The sequence below is a fragment of the Malus sylvestris genome, chromosome 17, assembly GCF_916048215.2.
Source record: "Malus sylvestris chromosome 17, drMalSylv7.2, whole genome shotgun sequence".
Classification (NCBI taxonomy): domain Eukaryota; kingdom Viridiplantae; phylum Streptophyta; class Magnoliopsida; order Rosales; family Rosaceae; genus Malus; species Malus sylvestris.
This window is the reverse complement of record NC_062276.1, coordinates 5,113,063-5,136,144: the sequence shown is the minus strand read 5'-3', so window position 1 is coordinate 5,136,144 and position 23,082 is coordinate 5,113,063. Positions and strand designations below refer to the sequence as shown.

The window sequence follows — 23,082 nt, the reverse complement described above, 5'->3', positions numbered from 1 at the left end:
TTACTGTAACATCCCACATCGCCCAAAAAAATGATCCTTAAATGTATATTTTCATCCCTACCTAGCACGAGACCTTTTGGGAGCTCACTGGCTTCGGGTTCCGTCGGAACTCTGAAGTTAAGCGAGAAGGTGGCCATAACACTCCCATGATGGGTGACCCAATGGGAAGTTGCTCGTGAGTTCCCAGAAACAAAACCGTGAGGGTGTGGTCGGGGCCCAAAGCGGACAATATCATGTTACGGTGGTGGAACGGGCCTGGGAAGTGGTCCACCCCGGGCCTGGATGTGACAAATGGTATCAGAGCCAATCCCTGGCCGGAAGTGTGCCGACGAGAACGTCGGGCCCCTAAGATGGGTGTATTGTAACATCCCACATCGCCCAGGGGAGTGATCCTTAAATGTATATTCTCATCCCTACCTAGCACGAGGCCTTTTGGGAGCTCACTAGCTTCGGGTTCAGTCGGAACTTCGAAGTTAAGCAAGAAGGTGGCCATAGCACTCCCATGATGGGTGACCCACTGGGAAGTTGCTCGTGAGTTCCCAGAAACAAAACTATGAGGGCGTGGTCGGGGCCCAAAGCGGACAATATCGTGCTACAGTGATAGAGCGGGCCTGGGAAGTGGTCCGTCCCGGGCCGGGATGTGACAATTACATTTTAATCATTCTTTTTATGATTAATTTATTATTTTATTGAATTGATCTACATGCTATTGATTCAATTTAATTTTTCTGTGTTGAACGTGATATAACTAACGCATTGGAGATGAAATTTTGGCTTTCTAAGAAGAATCTTCTACAAATTCAAAGGCTTTTATCGTTTTCTGCCAATCAGGTACACTTAAAATAAAGTAAGATATTTGAAACGACCATGAAGCATGAACCCCCTATGTTTATATTTTCTTTCTGATATATATATATATATATATATATATATATATTGTATATGTTCATATATTTGTCAATATCAATATATATATTTGCTTCATGCATTATGCAATTATATTTGTTATGTGGAATTTGTGAGTCAATGTATATAAAATAAATTAGAAGCAGATTTAGGGTTTCCTAAACCCATAGGGATTTTGAAAAAAAAAAGAAAGGGGAAACTGGACATGGTGTGGCACACCCGCACTATCACTATGCACGTCACAACCAGGCCTCGGCCTGGGGTAAATTTTTCATGGGCCTTAAGCCCTGAGCCTAACTGCACCTTAGCCTGCAGCCATTAACCCATAACCAGCAAGCCTTATGTTGCTGGGCTCCTGACCCGCGCGCACCCAGGCCTGAAGCTTGCTTACTTCGGTGCCAGCCCACATGACTGGGCTTGGTCCCTGCGGCCCACGCCAGCAAGCTGTCATGCTTGCTGGGCTTTGTGTCAGCCCCAACCCACATCGCAAGTCACCAACCCATGCGGCTGGGATCCCTATGCGAACCCATAGGCTAGCTTTCGCTGGGCCCTAACCCGTGCCCCCCTTGGCCCCAATTACGCCAGCACTTGTTGCTGGGCTTCAAAAATTGGCCCGTGGCCTGAAGATCAATATGTAGGCTACGTTTGCAGTCATACCCAACACTAGCCCCTTCTTTTGCTCACAACACCCAGCCCTCTTTTGGACTATGATATTTTCGACCCATGATATTATTTTAATATTATTTTTGCTTCTACGATCAATCCCGTTTGGTCTTAATCTATTGAATTAATTAAAAGTGACTTGCAATCCATTAATCTGATAATGAATCCAAAATTATTGACCTGAAGATCACTTTTGGACATTAATGATTCAATCATTTATTTTTAGGGAGTTTTAATGAAAAGGGCTTAGACCAAGACTATTTTAATAAAAAACCACCATATAGTTTTCTTTAACCAAAAGCACCTTAAAATTAATCATAAGGATAAAGGCCTCCAATTCTATATGGGCTGAATTATAGAGCCTAACAGAAACAAAAATAAGTTTCCAAAATTACCCCAACAAGGAGGCTCATGTCTGAAACTTGTTTGTTCTCACGAAGGAGAAAACTCACGTCAGCTCCAAGAAGAGCGTCGATCAGCGTTTCATTTTCTAGGTTTTTCTTCCTTCATTCTTGGTGCATATATCAGTTTTTGAATTTCCTTGTCCAAATTAGATTCAGATTTGGAGAATAACCAGACTTTGAGAAGAAAAAAAAATCCCAAATTATTGAATCCAATCTCCAAAAGTACAATTAAAAAGAAACGAACAAGAAAAGAGCTGTGCAATTGAATCGAGGAGGACACTCAAACTGAATCCATTTTCCATGGAACTGGAAAAAACCAAAAATTCCAATTCCTTGCACCCATTTCTCCATAAACTAGAAAGAAAAATATATCTCTACCTGTGATAGAACCACCTTCCTCAATTACAAAATCTGGAAAAGAAAAAGAAAATAGAAAAAGCAGACGAGAAAGAGAGAGAAAAGTGACTTCAACCATGGCGTTCAACTTTCATAACACTATTTCTGGAAAAAAAAAATCAGATACAATGTTTGTTTTGTCTGTGCACAAACAAACACTATATCTGGAAAGAAAAAAAAATCAAAATCTAGAAACAGTGATTTAAATTCCAGAAACAGTGACTTAGATTCCAAAAAGACTATTTCTTTTCTTTCATGCATCAGTTGATTATATTTAAGAAACAATGTGCTTATTTTGATTTGAATCCAGATACAGTAAATTTCACTATTTATTTTCTAACTTACATTTAAGAAACAGTGTGTCTATTTCATTTGAATCCAGAAACAGTGACTTAGATTACATAAACAGTAACTTAGATTCCAGAAACAGTAACTTAGATTTCAGAAATAATGTTACTTAAAATCCAGAAATAATTTATTTTTACATTCCAGAAACAGTGACCCATCGTTAATATTGAATAACATGCAGATCTCAAATTTATTTTCTATAGAAACAAACGATGAACTCCACTGACGAGGAAAATTTGAAAAACATTACCTCAAATACACTGAATAATAACGACGATCACATTTCAACGAAATAATACAAAATATAAATTAAATAGCATGATGATCTATATTTTTGTTTCAAAGAAAAAGAAGAAGGTCTGCAAAACAACGATGAACTCTGTTAACGACGAAAATCTGGAACTCAACCTAAAAAAGTTAGGGGTAAAACTGACAAATCATGATTTATTATAGTTGGGCCATTTTTAGTTGGACTGCTTTAATATGAGCTTTGTACTAATCATTAAACAAAACTTATAACATGGTTTTTTTTATTAAAACTAAAACTTTTCAAGCCATTTTCATTAGTTTTCCTTTACTTTTATACTTTGAACCGTTGACATACTTTCGTAGTAACGAAGCTCTCGCACTTGAGTTCTTGAAGAACCTCAAATCCACTACACTTAAATCAGCATATTGCATTATGTGTTCTTGCAGGAACCTCTCTTTTATGAACTAAATGTTCATAAACTAAATTGAACCTGTAGTTTCAAATTTAGTGCATTTGAAACCCGAAAGTTTTCATAAAACAATGCACCATGAAAACCCGATGTTTTTCATGAAAACCATGTCTTAGAACTCGAATGTTCTAACTTTGATGCTTATGGATGATTCCTTCCCATAGCACTAATCACAATCTTGTTTCCTCCAATTCAATGGATTGTCGAACCGTCACAAGTTCGATTTCCTGATTTGGACGTTTCTTATAGAAACCACTTTATGTGGGATACAAGACTTGAATCTTCACTTGACTATCAAGAAGCTGAGAAACCATTGAAGCCAACAATGGCAAGGAAGAGCTGAATAAGCCTCCGTCATTATCTTTATTCGAAGACTTATGCCTAAAGGATTACAAACGGAAGTACCTCTTAAACGAGGATTCCATGGCTCTTTGGCTCGCTCCTACAGACTGTCTAATCATGAAAGACATTGCCTGAAACATACCATGATTGCGTCCATGAATGAGTACAATTATGAAGTTTATAAATCCGATCGAATTTTGACTGGATAATACTTTTCTCGTCATTCCTTGTTTCTAACTCACTCCTGAAGCAGAAGTGTAGAAAGCGAAAGTTTACCAAATTCTCGGATTTGATTACTACCACAAACATATGGTAGAATCAGGGCCTGCTACGGTGTGGCATCATGCCTGAAGTGTGATCCTTGACACCTAAGACCTAAAACTTTAAGAATAAAGGGATAATATTCCCAAGCCTTAACCCTGCAGAATTTACTTCCGTTTCGATGGAATAGATCATTGGTTATGCACCTGTTCGTATCCATACCAATGTTGTTGAGGAGTACCATTATAGTAGTCAATATGTGAGACTAATTTTGCTCCACCAAACATCGTTGGAAGAGAAGAATTTTGACATGGATGACCTTGTTGGCCGAATCCCCTGAGTAAACCATTTACTTTGTGAACATTTTTCTATGTTCTTGGATTCAAGTTTGGTGTATGTTTTACTTATGGATAATCTTAATGATATTGTCCTCGAATATGAGTTAATTGAATCATGTTTCTTAATACATGTGACCGATTCAATTAAACACATGATTAGGTAGGAATGTGGGAAAGTTAGTTGTCTGGATGAAAGCGTACTACGCACACTAACTTTACACCTAAATCACATCTCTAACAACGACTTCAGGTTTATCCAACCTGATTAAGAGCATTGGCACACTCCTTGTTGTATGAATGGTACTGAATTACCATTTAAGGGACCCTAAATTCTCCATGTTGTTGAGTTTTTAAGGATATTCGAGAGAACAATGATTATCAATGAAACAACTGAAGAAAATAGAGTGAAATATCTTTGCACCACCTCTAAAAATGAGCTTGAAGCTTTGATTTGGGGCTAATGGGTTGTCTCCTAACTAGGAATACACCATATGTGGCCGGCCTGAAGCCTAGTGATTGAGCAGTTTACTTGCTTTGGCATTACCTTTTGAGACACTTAGGTCGAATAATGATGTTACAATGCATCTCCTTACCCAAAGTAAGGATCTTATGCCTACAAGCACACTTTGCCAAAGCCTGCTCATTTGGGAAATTGATTTCTATACCATTCCTTGTAAAGATACGACACGACTCTCTTTTCACATTAGATTCAAGGGACTATATGTGGACTAATCCAACCAAAATGTGGACCATATAAATACTTATGGTTTTGGTTGATGAATCGACAAACTGGTCATATGTTTGTCCACACACATTGCTGCTAAACCTCATGACCGATTAAGGGCTCACCACCCTACTTATCCCTTAAAGCCCGTGAGACTGGATAATGCTGGAGAGTTTATATCGACGGTTTTCGATAAAGTATTGCATGTATTTTAGGTTTATAATTGAAAATCGAATTTCCATATTCACCCTAAATAGCCCCGCCTAGCGATCATAAAGTGCAATTTAAATGATCGCCCAGATTTTGGTAAACATACCAAGTTTTTGGTTTTTGCCTAGGGCTATGCAATCTTGTACGCAGTTATGTTGGTCTTCCTTGAGGCCAATTGCCACCCAACCTATATGACGTTATAGTTGGTTACTGGGTACGAACCTAACGATTTTTGGATTTACGCATTTGGGTGTGCATTCCATGTGCCAAGTTGCGCTGCCATAACGTACCAATATGGGTCCTCAACAAAGGATGTGAATCTTTGTCGATTATGATTCTCTTTCACACTAGCTTTCTTCAAGCCCTTGCACGCGATCTCTTTACCGTTTATTTGTGGGTTGTCACTTCAATGAGACAGTCTTCACGTCGTTAGGGGAAGATAAGAACATTAATGTTCCTGTATAACGACGTAAATTTGCTTGGATGTTACCCACTATGTTTCATCTCGATCCCCATACTGCACAAGTGTGATAAGCAAGTGCGATGAATTCTAGCTTTCAGAATGTTGCTCCAGTCTCATTCCTCTGATCTAGCTAAAGTGACGAGATCATATACCAGCAGCAAACATGCCTGCAAGGATAGACGTACTTAACGGAAGTCGAGTCAACATCCTTGGAGGGTGTGCTGCCCTGCCCCTGTTGGACAGTCTGGTACACCAGTGGATAGCTAATCAATCTGTCTTGGCCTGGAGCACGACATATTACTTAGTTCGTGGGATTCACTTCCCTAGAAGATGAAGACATGACACAACAATGAATATAAACTCGATCCAGTATACTAGTTTGGATGAGCAAAATGGAATTGAAATGAGATTACCATCGATGATGCTTTCACTTATATGGTAGTTACTGATATAAATGAAAAGCGACGATATCGAACCGTGTTCCGTTGATTAAGTGACAACGTAGAACTGATTGGACAAACGAAATTACACTCCAGGTCAAATTCCTTACCAAAGTGTGTTTTAGACCTGACGTTCCTACACTGCCCAAGGTAACCCTATTATGTTACAAGTGGGAAAAGAAGCGTTATGAGATGAATGAAATAGTGCAATATGATGCACGCCTTACGGCGCAAGGTTTTTCTCAAACATCCTGAGATTGATAACAGCATGATAAAATGTGGTTAGTGTTTTCTCCATGGGGATATAGATACGGAGATTGACATGTAAGTTCCCAAAGAATTACATGGACTGGTTCAAATAGTTCCAAAACCACGGAACACCCTCTTAACTTGTTTGAGGCGTTCACTTACAATCCGACGGATGTGGTATACCCGTCTAAGTGATTATTTAATCAGTTAGGGATGAATTATGCCCTTGCGTGTTAAACTATGAAGTCTTATTCCGAATTGCTAGAGTTATATTTTGTGTCGTTAACAAGAATCTCACTAAGACTCCAGAAGAGCTTGAGAAAACTGCGTCGCACCTGAAGACGAAATTTGAGATGAATGATCTTGGGAAAACTCGTTTATGCCTTGACCTGAAGTTAAAGCATTGTTCTGACGGTATTTTGGTCTACCAGTCGAACTACACCCTGAAGGTGTCACCTTTGAGTATATCTTTGATCGTCCATACGTTATATGCAAATGAGACCCTTGAAGAGGTTATAAAATCCGAAATTCCATATCTAAAGTTTAACTTTGCGCTTCGTTATACTTAGCTCATTGTATTTAGACATGACATCTCTTTCGTTGTTGATCTTGGTAAAGATGCAGCACCACGCCTACACGCAACCACTAAATTGGTATTAAAGACGTGCCCTGAAGGTATTACGAGGGCAAATCCCAACGCATCTTGAACGGATCCAACCCCCCTAATCCTCAGAATGATGCTTGCCTTATTGTTATGTTGACACATGTTACTTATCAAACCTGCACAAGGTAAAATCCCCGAATGGTTATGTCTTTATCGTTAGAGATATCGCAATATCTTGGAGGTCCACGATATGACCTTAGTTGCAAAATCTTTGAATCGTTCCAAGACTTACCTTACTTCACTATGCCACAAGTGAGACATGGTTAGGAGTTCTTGTTGAGCATATTCGAAGTACTTGCTGTTTTCATCCATCGTTGAGTCCCGACGACGATCCATGAAGATTATGCCGTATGTATCAACCCGACCAAGTCATGATACATCAACAAAGTCAACGCTAAGACATATTGCGTCTACATCTACATCAACAAAGCATTAGGAGATTGAAGTCATGCAAGCCGATCCCAGACAACCTTGCCGGCCTCTACATGACGTGCCGAAGTCAACCTTCCAAAAGCTTGTCCAAGGAATTGGTATGCCTAACTATTCATATGCAATGCTTGTAGTTTTCATTTGGAAGTTATGTCAAACGTAGGGGGAGTATCTAGAAGTATACTCACTTGATCTTAATGTACTATTTTTCCCTACGATTAGGAGCATTTTCCCATTGGGTTTTTGTTACCTAACTAGGTTTTAACGAGGCACCCATCCTGGGCTGATTGTACCCTTGTGAGCTCTTCTACTTGCATCCAAAAGACGTATAGTTTTGACTTAATGCAACTTCTCACTTTTCTTCTTAGTCTATGGGTTTTCTCCCACCTTGGGTTTTACCATAGCGATGTTTTGTGAGTTTTACTTTTTATGCATTCTTCCATTGATTTGAGACTTGCATTCGCTCATTATGCGACTTCATCAACTGTACATACTTCATCACTGAAGACCTAATGCGACATTTACTTGAGTATTTACACACTCAAGGGGGAGTGTTGCAGTCCTATTAGATTAGGAATGTGATTGTATAAATCCTAGTAGATATGGGAATGTATCTTATATTCCTATTAGGAGTTGATTAACTATTAAGAGTTGTAATCCTAAAAGGGTAAGGAATTAACCTTCCTTACTACTATAAATAAAGGCATAATGGGGAGTAATAACACACACCTCATAATTACATCTCTCTCTTTTCTCTACTATTGCCGCACATTTCCTCTCTCTATAGCCTCCATAATTGTTCAGTAAATTATGCCTACGACACTAAAAACATTTTTAGAGAAAATATTTTTGGGTTCTTAAAGCACTTGAAGTGCTTTATGCTAAAAGTAAATGTTATGTCCTTCTTGCTGTTTTTAGAATTAACTTGCATTTTTACTAAGATTTGGTTCAAAAAACATTTTATTTAAAAACGTTTTCAGTCGTTTAAAAGTACTTGCCAAACGAGCTAGTAGTCAAACAATATAGTTAGGCATATACTTTCTCTCTTGTGCAACCTTTTACAGTTATTAAAAGACTTACCAAGACGAATTTGAACCACATTATCCCATTGTGAGGCTTAGCCCACTTTCCCATCTCCTTAGTATAAATAATATCGTTTACTAAAAAAAAAATAGTTACGTCTCTGGAAATTTGATTGTGTTGTACTTTGCATTTATAACTCAAAAGTCGTTATTTTACTCTCTGAAACATAAAATTCGTTTCATTTTATTATATTCTTTTTATAGAAAACTTCATTTTAATTCTTGACAAAGATGACTTTTAGATTAAAACCATGAATTTCAAAATCTAAATTTAGTCCCTTTATACATTAATAACCTCATTTATTAATTATATTTTAATTTTTTTAATTGTTTCTCTTTTTCTTCCTAATTTTTAATGTATTAATTTTATTTTGTTGTAAACATTTAGATAAACTAATTTTTGTTATACAATATATTTCGATGTACTTTGTCTTATTCATATAGGTACATTAAATTCATTTTAATAGATTTCAGTGCATATATTTAGGTACACATATTTTGATACAAACATTTAGATACATTAATTCAATATAATACATTTTGGTACACATATTTAGGTACATTAATCTAATATTCTACACTTCGGTGGTATATTTCGGCACATATATTTAAGTACTAACATTTAAATACATTAGTTCAATATAATACATTTTGATACTAACATTTAGGTACATTAATTGAGTCTTTCAAATTTGAAGAATGTTAAATAAAATTAATAAATTAATAAATTCTTTTTTGGTCAAAAATAAATTAAAATTTGTATATTTATAAATTTAAATATTTAATGGGAGATATTAAGAACACATCAAGGGATTATAATCAATATGTAATCTAACACCAGGTTTATTTTAAATTTCAATATTCTTGAAGGATTAAAGTTAAAAAAACCCATTTTTTTATTTTGACAATTTTAAAGTATAACACATGAACCATGTATATCAAGTGACATAAAGCACATGTGGGTTTAAACTTCACACGTAATAGATCCTATTATAATATCACAAAGAAAATTGAGATTCACCGCAAAATTAATTAACTATACGAAGAGTGACTTAACTACTTATAAATATATAAAAAATATATATATATATTTTTCTAATGTGAGATTTATATTCTCAACGGTTAATTTTTTACAAAACATAACTCTAAAAAATAAACGTATTGTGTACGTGTTTTCACTTTTCAGAACCATCCATTCAAATCAAACGGGCGACCATGTGCATGCATGGGGTTCGCTAATTAAGTTAAAGCCCAGTAATTTGTTCAATAAAAAAAAAGAAAAAAAAAGCCAATAATTTGCTATTTCACCAACTTATTACAATCTAATTTCAAAAGGACGGAACGGGATGAGACCAAATATAATCTACCCAACTGGGCTATCTGGTTGTTCAATTATAATAGCAATCCCGGCCCGGACGAAATTTATCGCCGACCCGGACTAAACGGAATTAAGTTTTTAAAGTTGTATTCAATTGAGATTTTGAAAGATTTTAATAGATTTATAAAACATAAATTTTAATGAAGTTCAATGCATAAGAGAATGACAATGGTTTTGAAGGCTATTCATGGCAGGAAGTTTCGTCTTCACAAGAAGATTGGATAAAACAAGGCGAGAGCAGTGTTCTAAAAAACGGCCTAGGTGGCCGCCTAGGCGCTGGGCGCCTAGCAACCGAGGCGTTTTTGGGCAAATCGGGAGGAAAAATCGGGTTGGGCCTAGGCGGCCGCCTAGGCGGGCTAGGCGGCGCCTAGGCGGTCTAGGCGGGCTGGGCGGCTAGGCGGGTTAGGCGGGCTAGGCGGTCCTAGGCGGCCCTAGGCGGTCCTAGGCGGTCCTAGGAGGTTTTTTTATTTTTTATTTTTTATTAATTGCATGCTTTTTTCTTTTTTGGTTTCATGGTGGTATACTTATGGAAATGGTGTATCTAATTTGCAAATGATGGATTTACTACAAGTTCATCCAATACTTATGGAAATAGTGTACCTAATTTGCATTTTATCATTATTTTATTATCCATATAAGTATAGTTTTTTTTTTAGGTGTCAATATGCATTTATTTGCAAGATATACAAGAAATTTACCTAAATCCGCCTAGGCCGCCTAGCCGCCTAGGCGCTAGGCGCTAGCCCGCCGTCCGACTAGCGCCTAGCGTTTTTTAGAACCTTGGGCAAGATTAGCAAAATAAATAGCGACAAGACAATGATTTCTTGTGTCAAAATCTTAAATAATAGCTTAAAAAACATAAAAAATACTGATATCATGGCACTTCGAGTATTACTAGATGCTTCAAATATATATATTTTTTTAATAAAAGATATTATTTTTAAACCACTATCAGTATCATTTTAAATAGTTTGTTAGAGAAGAAGATTAGTGGAGACTGAATGGTTAGTTGTCAGTTGGTAAAATAATTATTAAATGATTTTTCTGCTGGAATTAATTAAATGAATAAGTAATTAATGTGTTGTTAATTTTATGAATTTTGGGAGAAGCACGCCACACACCACCCTGCAAAGCAAAAACAACCTCCTGACCCGCGCTGAGCCGCCGCCGTAAGCAGAACAAGACTCGGCCGGTTGAGTTTTCTCCAATTCCTCCTCCGCCAAGCAATCAAAGTTCTCCCAAATCCCAAATTCGAGAAGAAAACTCCTTACATTTCCACGCGCTAATCGTTTCAATCAAACTTCGTACCCGTTTCCCAGATTCTTGGGGGATTTTTCGGATTCGGAAACAAGATGCGTTCTTGAATCCCGAGTCGCCGGCTTCCTCCTCCTTCTCTTCGATTTCGAGCGACCTCCATGGCGGCCTCCATTGGCAACACCGAGATTAATTGGGACAAGTATGTTCTTTATTCGATCAATTTTTATTTTTGTGCATTAATTGAGAAAATCCCATTTGTTATCGCTTTGTTTTTGCGTTTTGTAGATATTTCTGGGTGTGAATTCATTGACATTAATGCTACAAAATCTTCAATTGATCAATGAATTCGATAGGAAATTGGAAACCCATATACTGGTCCAGTGCTCAAATGAGTGAATTTTGTGCTCCATTGAGTTTTGATGATGCTATGAATTCTTTGATTAATTGAAGAGTTCGAAACGAAATCCGAAACCTGTGATTTATATATTGGTTGGGTGTTCAAATGAGTGAACTTTGTGGTGTATTGAATTTTATGCAGGCTTGATAAGACTAAATTTTATGTGGTTGGAGCTGGCTTGTTTACAGGGGTCACAGTGGCACTGTACCCAGTATCCGTGGTGAAAACCCGGCTACAAGTTGCTTCCAAAGATGCTCTAGAGGGAGATGCATTGTCTATGGCCAAAGGCATTTGGAAAGCAGATGGTATTCGTGGTTTATACCGAGGATTTGGCACTGTGATCACCGGTGCAGTTCCTGCCCGGATTATATTTCTCACCGCTTTAGAGGCCACCAAGGTGGCTGCTTTCAAGATGGTTCAACCCTTCAACTTATCTGAGGCTACAGAGGCAGCTTTGGCTAATGGAGTAGCTGGAATGACTGCCTCGCTTTTCTCTCAGGCTGTCTTTGTTCCCATTGATGTGGTAAATAACTTTATAGGATCTATCAGTTTCATTTGAGTACTTTTGTACTTAGGGGTTTGAGATGCTAATTTTGAGTAATGGGTTTTGTTTAGATTAGTCAAAGGTTGATGGTGCAAGGGTACTCGGGCCATGCAAAGTACACCGGGGGGATGGATGTTGCTCGTAAGGTTATAAAGTTGGATGGCATACGAGGACTTTATAGAGGGTTTGGACTTTCTGTTATGACTTACTCTCCATCTAGCGCCGTATGGTGGGCTAGTTATGGTTCAAGCCAGCGCTTAATCTGGAGGTGAGAATTGGTAATTTGTTGTCCATTAACTCTAGGTTTTTTTTATTCTTAACCTAGGTCAACTAATTGATAATTCGTTAATCAGTAAATTTTATATCTTTCAAATGAATGTTGGCCATACATAACTAAAGATTTTCTGTTGAACATTCTATTTATCATTTTACAAGGGCATGAAAAGTTTGGAGGTGTATCTTTTTATTGTTCGTTTTAGGTGGTCTCTGGTTTGAGTGTGTTAGTGGAACATGATAGTTATGTTAAGAAGTAATGAATTGTTGGACATAATCATCAGTACTGCGACTTTGTCGGTTGTTAGGTTGGTTAGCAATTCTAAAGTCCATCAAGCCAATGAATATCTATAATTAGGTAAATGAAGTTTGTTCCTCTTAGATGAAGTTATAAGGCGAAGGAGTTTAGGTGAATCAAATACCCTTTTGTCAACAGTTTATCTTTATTGCCTGAAAAAATATCTCAGTGTTACATTATCCTGGTTTATGAAGCAGTTTCATAGGCCGCGGAACTGGTTCTGAAGAGGCTGTTCCAAGCGTGGGGAAAATAGTGTTGGTTCAAGCTGCTGGTGGAATTATTGCAGGTGCAACAGCATCCTGCATAACAACCCCATTGGATACCATCAAGACACGACTGCAGGTATTCATATAAACAGTTAATGTATCTGGTTACTTTGCTGGCTTGCAGCTTGCTCATCTTCATTTGACCAAGTCATCAACAAATTTGTGTTTAAAATAATTATGTCGCTGTATTGTAGACAATGGGACACGATAAGAGACCCACTGCAAGAGAAGTTGTTAAGAACTTGATCAGAGAAGATGGCTGGCAAGGTTTCTACAGAGGGCTAGGTCCAAGATTTTTCAGTATGTCCGCCTGGGGCACCTCGATGATATTGGCTTATGAATATCTGAGTACGAACTCTTACCTATATTTTGGGTCCTCTTCTCTGTGTTTCCATCACGTAATGTTTACCCAACTTCTAGGTTCAATCTACTTTTGGTGACCTATCTCGAAATCTATACATGCAGAAATTTTAAATTCCTGCTGTTCAACTTCTCAAGCAAAAAGCATTGGACTTGCGAATACCCAAAATTGTTAACTGATTTCCTTTTTGTTGTTTCCTTTACTTTCAGAGCGCTTGTGCGCAAAAGATGAATAGGTGTTGTCATTCCTCTTCCATCCACAACTTTTTCTTCTTGCCATGGAGCAACTGTGCAGCGACAGAAAATTTGGTAATGAAACAAACTGGTACCGAACATTTCGAGGAATGCTAGAGATTGTGGACAGTGAAGCCTGTTTTGTTAATTTCGATTGGGCAGTTTGATCCCAATATATCCCAATATGCATACTTTTGGAAAGGTCCTCCGAATTCGTTCAAGAATTTTTCTGCTACATAGTTTTGATATCGTTCTTTAAAAATTTAATTGAACTCATTTGAATTTTTTGTTCTATAGCAAGTGTACCTTCACTCTGAGCGGGGAATTTCAACTTGTTAATGCAACAACAAAGTTTTATCCCACTAAGGGGATTCGGCTGTAGAAATCTTAGAACGTCACTGCGCTCGGTTTTGTGCTAAGTGTCACTGCGCTCGGTTTTGTGTCAAGTCTTCCGTTGGCTCTAAGTACTTCAAAATGTATTATTAATACAAGTTGTATAATAATTTCATGTTGCTATATATTGTTCTCTTTAAAATATCAATGTAATTGCAAACCTTACAATGTACAATAGAATGCTTAATCCCTGCTGCTAACGACGTATTACTCGTTAAAATATCACGGGATTCATTCAAACACAAAGATAGTGAGAAATTTACTCGTTAACAACGGTTATTAACCTCTGGAATTTACTCGTTAACGACGATTATTAACCTCTGATTGGCTTCTCCAAAACAGCTGAGAAGAAGAGCTCATCTCCAAGCTTATCAGTCTTGGGCACTACCCTCCATAGCAATGGCTTGTAGCCTAACCTCTTAAACTCGTCCAAATACAACTTCATGTCTTCCTTGTGACAGAAGAACCTGTCTATCCAAAGAAGACCCTTCGGCCGAAGGACGCGGTCCCAATCAAACAATACAAACTGAAGGAGTTCAGCTCCAATCCAGCCATCCAAGAACAAAGTGGAATGGATAATGTCGAGGGTGTTGTCGAAGAAAGGTAGCCTCGAACCGATTGATGTGTAAAGAGGAAGAAGGCCTCTTAAGGCGATGACCTCATTGAAAGGAGCCCCTAAGTTTAAGGTACTTGATGCAATGGTAACGTTCTTTTCCCTCATGATAGCAGCAAATGTTCCTGTGGTCGGGCTAAAATCTAGGCCAATTCTTATCTCCCCCGGCTTTAAGCTTAGAACTTCATCGATGGTGATCTCTGCCGATTCAGACTTGTTTGTTGGTGTGTTCCACGCTTGTTTTGAAAGGTTAAAACAGTCCGAGCATTTGAAGAAGCCTCTTCGGTCCTTGGTTTCTTTCGAAACAAGGCAAGAGTAGTCTTTGCACTTGTAACTGTTCCATAAGATGTTAGCATTGCTAGGTTGAGTCCAAAGGGAGAAGTTTATAGGAAGTGGCTTGGTGGAATGTGGCGGTGATTTTGTGAAGCATCTTCTTCTTGGCAATGGATCACATCCATGAACTAAAAGCTTCTGAGCTATTTCCGAATCATCTGGGCATGTGCCGTGGATCTTATAACTCATAAACCGGTCTAAATTGGTTGCCATTCGGGCACAAGCCAACCCAATTGATGGAGTTATTGCTTCTACCCCAAGAAAATTTTTCTTCCCAATCTGCCTGTTTTGTTTTGGTGAAATGTAAATACGAATCTCACCTGAAGTGAAGATTGTGCCACCTGGAACCTGTTCTTCAGCTTCACCTTCACCTTCCTCTGGATTTGTGAAATCTTCATCCACGGTGCTTACTTCATCTTTGTCCGGTTGATGCTTCTTTTCAATGCTATCAGCAAGTTTGTCTAAAGAAATGGCGATGCGAAGCACCTGATCCGAAAATTTCAGAAGTACTTTTGATTCGGAACTTTCATTATGCAGCTGCTGCAACAAAAGTCCCAGCTGGATCTGCAAATGAGAGACATCCGTGTGCAGGGAGTGAGGCATAACAAATTGGTCGTGGGAGATACTGGCGTTGAAAGAGAAAAAGGATTGCGGATATGAGATATGGAAGCCGAAAATGAAGACTGTAACGGGGCTGACAAGGAGAATGGCACATAGCATCGTCGCAAGAAGGCATCTGACTGGCTTAGAACTGCTTTCCCTCTGCATTTCGTAAGATTGGCTTTCTTCTTCCTTCCAACTCGGAGAAATAACAACCATTTGAAGATTCATTCACTCTCGAAGTTGTTGACTTGAAGAGTGAAGTTGGATCTATCTTATTTTTCTATTGAGCTTTCGATCTTCCCCAGGTGCCTAGCATACTTTATTGGCAGGTTGCTTTTAACCCAAGAAACCCCCAAAAGCAATGCAACTTGATCTGTGATAATATTAAACAAGACCTACTTCATTGATAATTAAAAACAAACAAAATTTCAAAGTTTCTGTGCATAAGCACTTGTACAAAATTATGCGTGGACCGCTAAAACAACGAAAGAAACACGAAAAAAAAGACGTTGATCAGTTTACTTCTTCAAGACCTTCTTCATGGTGTTGAAGAAACGAGGATATGTTTGCCCAATTTGTCGCTGATAGTACAAAGAGATGCAAGCGATTTCGAACTTGCGTGCATAGGATAGACACACTACACGATCATAGCCAACTGGCCAAACCAACATGTTCGCTACTGAAATACTACTCCGTACCTCTTTTAATAGCAAACCAGTGCCTCATCTTCTTCGCCTTCACCATCATCACCTTCGTCATCCTCATCATCTCTGCTTGCCTCTGCATATTCTTCGAGTGACGCAGACGGGAACAGGTCCCCCGCTTTGTCTCCTTTCTCGCTTGCAGCTTTCGCTACACCCGTAGATTTTCCAGCATTCATCTGTTACAGTACAATCCGAGATCACAAATTATGCAACTTTTGATTCACAATCGAATACAAGAACAAACAAATGTGTTCGAATTCGAGAACATACCGCACGCAACAGACTCCTCCTATCTCTTTCTCTTGCATTTTTGATCGCCTGTGCATTACAATTTCCACAAAACAAAACAAACCCATCAATTTCCGTCAATTTTCGAATCGAAAACCAGTTAAAAACTGGAAACTTTACAAAAACAACATTAAAAAATCAAACCTCTTGAAGCTTCTTCTGCTCAGACTCCACTTCCGCAAGGTCTTTTCCGACAATTTGCTCGACACGACAGCAACACTTCGCACAAACACGCTGTTCCTTAGCACAAGCAGCACAGAGCTTATGGTGGGACTGACGGACGGCACGTTTGGTACAACGTTGGCACTTGGCGGGCTCCGTCAGGGTCTTGTACTTTCCGTAACGGCGCTTCCACTCGATCTGTTCCTTGCAGCGCTGGCAGACCCCCGTTATCTCCGACAGCGGCCGGAACCGGCCTCCGACCTCGGTTTCGTTGATTTTGACGCCGAGGTTTGGCTTCCATGCGAATTTGTTTTGGTGCCGACCGCCGTTCATCATGGTTCCTTACGATTTTCAAAGATTGAAAACTTTTGCGTTTTCTGTGACAACAGAGTAAAAATAAGTCTAGGGTTTTAGGGGAAGACAGACAGAGAAGACTAACCCGATTTGAAATTTGGGTCATTTCTGACCCGTGTTTGATTTGGATGTGGGTTGTTTGCAATCTGATTGGGCTTTTGATTGGGTTGATTTGATATGGTCCATTTGGCCCTTTGGGAATGTGGATACCAACTAGCCTACAGAGCTTGAGAAAGGTGCGAGGTTCATTTGACAATTGGGTTTTGGGTTGGAACTGCTTGAGATTGTCTAGACTCTAGATCGTTAGGTCTTTCGTACTGTGTTGGAACTTGAAACTTATTCGACAAGAAATTTTTGGACTTAGGACCGTTATAGTTATGATCGCTTCTCACTGAAGTTTTAATTGCCGGCTCCCATGGCATTAGGCCATTAGCTTCCTTGACCTTCCGACACAGGGCATGCATTAGCCTTAGGTCTGGCAATTCCTGACACGACCCGATAACCCGACACGACACGACCCGATAACCCGACACGACACGACACGAAATTAACAGGTATTCGGGTCGACACGATAACGAATCGGGTCGTTATCGGGTAACACGATAAGCATCTGTTAAGATAACGGGTTGGTTCGGATATACATGTGAGTAACACGAAACACGATAAACAGAATATTAATTTTATAATTTTATAACCCTAAAAAAATAATATAAAAATAATATATATTAATTTAACAATTGTATACCCCTAAAAACTATAGTGTGTGTATATATATATATATATATATATATATATATATATATATTAAATATACTCGAATAATTATACCCCCAAAATATGATGGAATATGGATGTGCATTAAGGCGCGACATCAGATGATGTAGTAGGATGGGATGATTATCACATGAATACAAGTGGTATATGCCTTTTGATTCTTGCCACGTGGAATGCATCAGTAGGAGATTTTGACTCCTTATGCAAGTATGGGTTTGATAAAATAAAGGACATAATTATATCTCCAAGCAAACTAACAATTCAAATTTATTTGGGATGTGTGGTGTAAGATCCCACATCGCCCAAGGATGTGGATCATGTAAGCCTCATATGTATATTCACATCTCTACCTAGCACGAGACATTTTGGGAGCTCACTGGCTTCGGGTTCCGTGTGGATTGGATCAGTTTGGTTGACAGATTCAAGTGTAGACGTGTGGCTTTGATCTTGTTTGAAAAGTCAGTCATCTGGAAGATAGGATTTAGCATATGCCACAGATTAGCCTCTCGTTCTACGTGTGGATTTAATCAATTTGGTTAACAGATTCAATTGTGGAGGTATGGACGTATGGCTTTAATCTTGTTTGAAAAGTCAGCCATTTGGAAGATAGGCTTTAGCCTATGCCACATATCAGCCTCTCATTCTACGTGTGGATTTCATCAATTTGGTTGACAGATTCAAGTGTGGAAGTGTGGCTTTTATTTTGTTTGAAAAGTCAGCCATCTTGAAGATGGGCTTTAGCCTATGCCACATATTAGTCTCTTATTCTACATGTGGATTGGATCAGTTTGGTTAACAGATTCAAGTATGGACATGTGGACGCGTGACTTTGATCTTGTTTGAAATGTTAGCCACCTGAAAGATAGGCTTTACCCTATGCTACAGATCAGCCTCTCATTCTACGTGTGGATTTGATCAATTTGGTTGACAGATTCAAGTGTGGACGTGTGGCTTTTATTTTGTTTGAAAAGTCAGCCATCTGGAAGATGGGGTTTAGCTTATGCCAAATATTAGTTTCTCATTCTACGTGTGGATTGGATCAGTTTGGTTGACAGATTCTGACACGCCCCAAGGCCTGGCAATTCCTTACACGACCCGATAACCAGACCCGACATGACACGAAATTAACAGGTGTTCGGGTCGACACGATAACGAATTGGGTCGTTATCGGGTAACCCGATAAACACATGTTAAGATAACGGGTTGGTTCGGGTATACATGTGGTTAACACGATAAGCAAAATATTAATTTTATAATTTTATGACCCTAAAAAAAATACTATAATATTATATATATTAATTCAACAATTTTATACCCCTAAAAACTATAATAATTATAATTCAGAGATCGCAATCGTAAAAAACAAACATTCAGAGATCAATAAGCGGGACAAAACTTTTCGAAGGTTATAAACGAAAAATCACGATTTAACGGTTATTTTAACTCTGATGGTATACGCATCATATGAAACTAATTTCAACGATGCAACCGTCAAAATTGTTTGTATATGCATCGAGATCGTATACGCCAAAAATCGCAAAAAACAAACATTCAGAGATCAAGTAATAAGACAAAACTTTTTGACAGTAAACAAAAAATTACGATCTAACGGTTATTTTAACTCCGATTTTGATGATTTTTTACAGCTACACTCCTTGTCCCTATATGAATACAATGAAGGAATTCGATCTTCAATTTAAAATATTTATACAAGTGGATACCACAAAATCTTATGTTATACTTAATAAAAGGATAAATAAACTCTCAAGTGTTAGTGAATATATTGTTTTGATGAGATACGTATTCTACAAAACTAATTTCAATGATCCAACCGTCAAACTTGTTTGTATATGCTTCGAGATCAGATACACCAAAAATCGTAAAAAACAAACATTCAGAGATCAAGTAACAAGACAAAACTTTTCGACGTTTATAAACGAAAAATCTTTAACGGTTATTTTAACTCTGATTTTAATGATTTTTTACAGCTACACTCCTTGACCCTATATGAATACAATTATTGAATTTGATCTTCAATTTAAAATATTTACACAAGTGGATACCACAAAAACTTATGTTATGCTTAATGAAGTATAAATAAACTCTTAAATGTTAGTGAATCTATCATTTTGATGGGATACGCATCATACGAAACTAATTTCAACTATCTAACCATCAAAATTGTTTGTATATGCTTCGAGATCGCATACGCCAAAAATCGGAAAAAACAAACATTCAGAGATCAAGTAACGAAACAAAATTTTTCGACGATTATAAATGAAAAATCACGATTTAATGGTTATTTTAACTCCAATTTTGATGATTTTTTACAGTTACACTCATTGACCCTATATGAATACAATAAGTGAATTCGATATTCAATTTAAAATATTTATACAAGTGGATACCACAAAATCTTATGTTATACTTAAGAAAAGGATAAATAAACTCTTAAGTGTTACTGAATATATCGTTTTGATGAAATACGTATTCTACAAAACTAATTTCAATGATCCAACCGTCAAACTTGTTTGTATATGCTTCGAGATCGCATACGCCAAAAATCATAAAAAACAAACATTCAGAGATCAAGTAACGGGACAAAATATTTCGACGGCTATAAATGAAAAATCACGATTTAACGGTTATTTTAACTCCGATTTTGATGATTTTTTTACAACTACACTCCTTGACCCTATATGAATACTGTTTGTACCATACTTGACTAATCCCGAAACTACTGAGCACCGGTCAACGTTATACCGTCAAGGACCCAGAAGAGTTTCCCTTCAACCAGAAGGCCAATCACAATGCGACACGTGTCGACATCAGAAGCCAATCACGGCACGACACGTGTCAACATCAGAAGCCAATCACAACACGACATGTGTCAATATTAGAACAAAACTAGAAACTCTCTTCTATAAATAGGGATCATTCTCCCACAACAATCTCTAATGTCATTTTGTACTAAACTATTCACTAGAACTCACTAAACCAGAGCTTGAACCTATGTATTTGTGTAAACCCTTCACAATTAATGAGAACTCCTCTACTCCGTGGACGTAGCCAATCTGGGTGAACCACGTACATCCTGTGTTTGCTTCTCTGTCTCTATTCATTTACGTACTTATCCTCACTAGTGACCGAAGCAACCAAGCGAAGGTCACAAAACCTGACACTTTCTGTTGTACCAAAGTCTTCGCTGATTTTGTGCATCAACAAATACAATGATTGAATTTGATCTTCAATTTAAAATATTTACACAAGTGGATACCAAAAAAACTTATGTTATGTTTAATGAAAGTATAAACAAACTCTAAGTGCTAGTGAATCTATCATTTTGACGGGAGACGCATCCTACGAAACTAATTTCAACTATCCAACCGTCAAAATTGTTTGTATATGCTTCAAGATCGCATACGCCAAAAATCGTAAAAAACAAACATTCAAAGATCAAGTAACGGGACAAAAATTTTCGACGGTTATAAACAAGAAATCACGATTTAATGGTTATTTTAACTTTGATTTTGATGATTTTTTACAGCTACATTCATTGACCCTATATGAATGCAATGAATGAATTCGATCTTCAATTTAAAATATTTACACAAATGGATATCACAAAATCTTATGTTATACTTAATGAAATGATAAATAAAACTCTGTGTTAGTGAATCTATCGTTTTGATGAGATACGCATTCTATGAAACTAATTTCAACGATCCAACCGTCAAACTTGTTTGCATATGCTTCGAGATCGCATACGCCAAAAATTGCAAAAAACAAACATTCAAAGATCAAGTAATAGGACAAAACTTTTTGATGATTGTCAACGCAAAATCATGATTTAACGGTTAATTTAACTTTGATTTTGATGATTTTTTTACAGACACTCCTTGACCCTATATGAATACAATGAATGAACTCGATCTTTAATTTAAAATATTTACACTAGTGGATACCACAAAATCTTATGTTATACTTAAGAGTAAACTGTCGGTTTATCCCCTGAACTTTCACCTCACTTTCGATTTCTCCCCTGAACTTTTCTATTGGAAAATTAAGGACTCAAACTTTTTTTTAGCCAATTTGCCCCCTACCGTTAATTTTTCATATATTCCATCCATATTTCCGTTAAGTGAGACCATGTGCACAACATGTGAGGGTAGTTAAGTTATTTCACTCTTAAAAATGATTAAAAAACTGAAAATAAAAAAAAAAGCAAAACTTTCCCTCTATTTTTTCCCGCTAATTCCTATCCTCGATTTTATTTTTCCCTCCCATTCTTATGCATGAGAAATGACATATGGTGTTATTGTCTACCATTTTTATTTTCTCTAACAAATTAATAATTTGACAAATGCTAATGATGCTATTGTCTCCAAAGCAGTGCATTAATATAAGAAACCTTAATCTTTTTTATGGACATGTTTCTTATATTAATGTACTGCTTTGGAGACAATAACACCATAAGCATTTGTCAAATTATTAATTTGTTAGAGAAAATAAAAATGGTAGTACATGCTTCAAGAAAAAGATTAACTTAGCTACTTATGAAGACAATAACACCATATGTTATTTCTCATGCATAGGAATGAGAGGTAAAAATAAAATTGAGGATAGAAATTAGCGGGAAAAAATAGAGGGAAATTTTATTATTATTATTTATTTTCAGTTTTTAATCATTTTTAAGAGTGAAATAACTTAACTATCCTCACATGTTATGCACATGGTCTCACTTAACGGAAATATGGATGGAATATATGAAAAACTAACGGTAGGGGGCAAATTGGCTAAAAAAATTAGTTTGAGTCCTTAATTTTCCAATAGAAAAGTTCAGGGGGGAAATCGAAAGTGAGGTGAAAGTTCAGGGGGTAAACCGACAGTTTACCCTATACTTAATAAAAGGCTTCACAACCTTGAAAACAAAAACTCTTTCATTTTGCATATCCTTGCACATTTAATATTTTGTAATAAACTAGTAGTGTTTGATTGTTTTTTTATTAGGATCTTATTTTCAAGTGTGGATGTAGTACTAAAACGATAAATGTGTTTTAATGTTTTGAAGTAATATTTAAATGGCAATGTGTGGTATGTGCAAATTTAAGAAAAAAAAATATTTTTCTTAACGGGTCATAACGAGTCGGGTCATTTTACCCGTTGGGTAAAGTGACCCGACCTGTTAAGATAATAGGTGTGACACGACACGA

The 23,082-nt window shown here is 37.3% G+C and overlaps 3 protein-coding genes across 8 annotated transcripts in view; 1 reads left to right on the top strand and 2 right to left on the bottom strand.

The window, feature by feature from the left end:
* Positions 1 to 11,070: 11,070 nt before the first annotated feature.
* Positions 11,071 to 14,163, top strand: LOC126610315 (uncharacterized). 3 transcript variants are annotated; one of them, XR_007618462.1, is made up of 7 exons: positions 11,071 to 11,472; positions 11,812 to 12,193; positions 12,286 to 12,482; positions 12,980 to 13,127; positions 13,246 to 13,399; positions 13,622 to 13,847; positions 13,943 to 14,163. XR_007618462.1 is itself a non-coding variant. In XM_050278363.1 (6 exons), exons 1-6 carry the CDS (start codon positions 11,432 to 11,434, stop codon positions 13,645 to 13,647), a joined length of 945 nt encoding a protein of 314 aa, XP_050134320.1. In that variant the 5' UTR covers positions 11,071 to 11,431; the 3' UTR covers positions 13,648 to 13,937. The 3 variants fall into 3 exon arrangements, 2 of the variants coding, with proteins under 2 accessions (XP_050134320.1, XP_050134319.1); XM_050278363.1 differs by lacking the exon at positions 13,943 to 14,163 and having other exon boundaries at positions 12,983 to 13,127; positions 13,622 to 13,937; XM_050278362.1 differs by lacking the exon at positions 13,943 to 14,163 and having other exon boundaries at positions 13,622 to 13,937.
* On the bottom strand, positions 14,138 to 15,822 carry LOC126610309 (probable methyltransferase At1g29790). Its single transcript, XM_050278330.1, has one exon. The coding sequence runs from the start codon at positions 15,813 to 15,815 to the stop codon at positions 14,352 to 14,354; it is 1,464 nt and encodes a 487-aa protein (XP_050134287.1). The 5' UTR covers positions 15,816 to 15,822; the 3' UTR covers positions 14,138 to 14,351.
* Positions 15,823 to 15,966: 144 nt separating this feature from the next.
* Positions 15,967 to 23,082, bottom strand: part of LOC126610316 (uncharacterized) — a 32,588-nt gene continuing 25,472 nt past the window's right edge. The window contains exons 1-3 of one of the 4 annotated variants that reach the window (XM_050278367.1): positions 16,724 to 17,146; positions 16,562 to 16,609; positions 15,967 to 16,467 (exon numbers count right to left, since the gene is read on the bottom strand). In XM_050278367.1, coding sequence (XP_050134324.1) covers positions 16,291 to 16,467; positions 16,562 to 16,609; positions 16,724 to 17,077 — 579 coding nt within the window. In that variant the 5' untranslated portion in view covers positions 17,078 to 17,146 and the 3' untranslated portion in view covers positions 15,967 to 16,290. Of the gene's footprint in view, positions 16,468 to 16,561; positions 16,610 to 16,723; positions 17,147 to 23,082 lie in introns of those variants that run through there. The other 3 variants (XM_050278369.1, XM_050278365.1, XM_050278368.1) reach the window with 3 other exon arrangements.

Coding starts and splice junctions, on each gene's coding strand:
- LOC126610315 (XM_050278362.1), top strand. CDS start 11,432: ATGGCGGCCTCCATTGGCAACACCGAGATTAATTGGGACAA. Junction 11,473..11,811: donor ACCGAGATTAATTGGGACAA/GTATGTTCTTTA, acceptor AATTTTATGCAG/GCTTGATAAGACTAAATTTT. Junction 12,194..12,285: donor TCTTTGTTCCCATTGATGTG/GTAAATAACTTT, acceptor GGTTTTGTTTAG/ATTAGTCAAAGGTTGATGGT.
- LOC126610309 (XM_050278330.1), bottom strand. CDS start 15,815: ATGAATCTTCAAATGGTTGTTATTTCTCCGAGTTGGAAGGAAGAAGAA.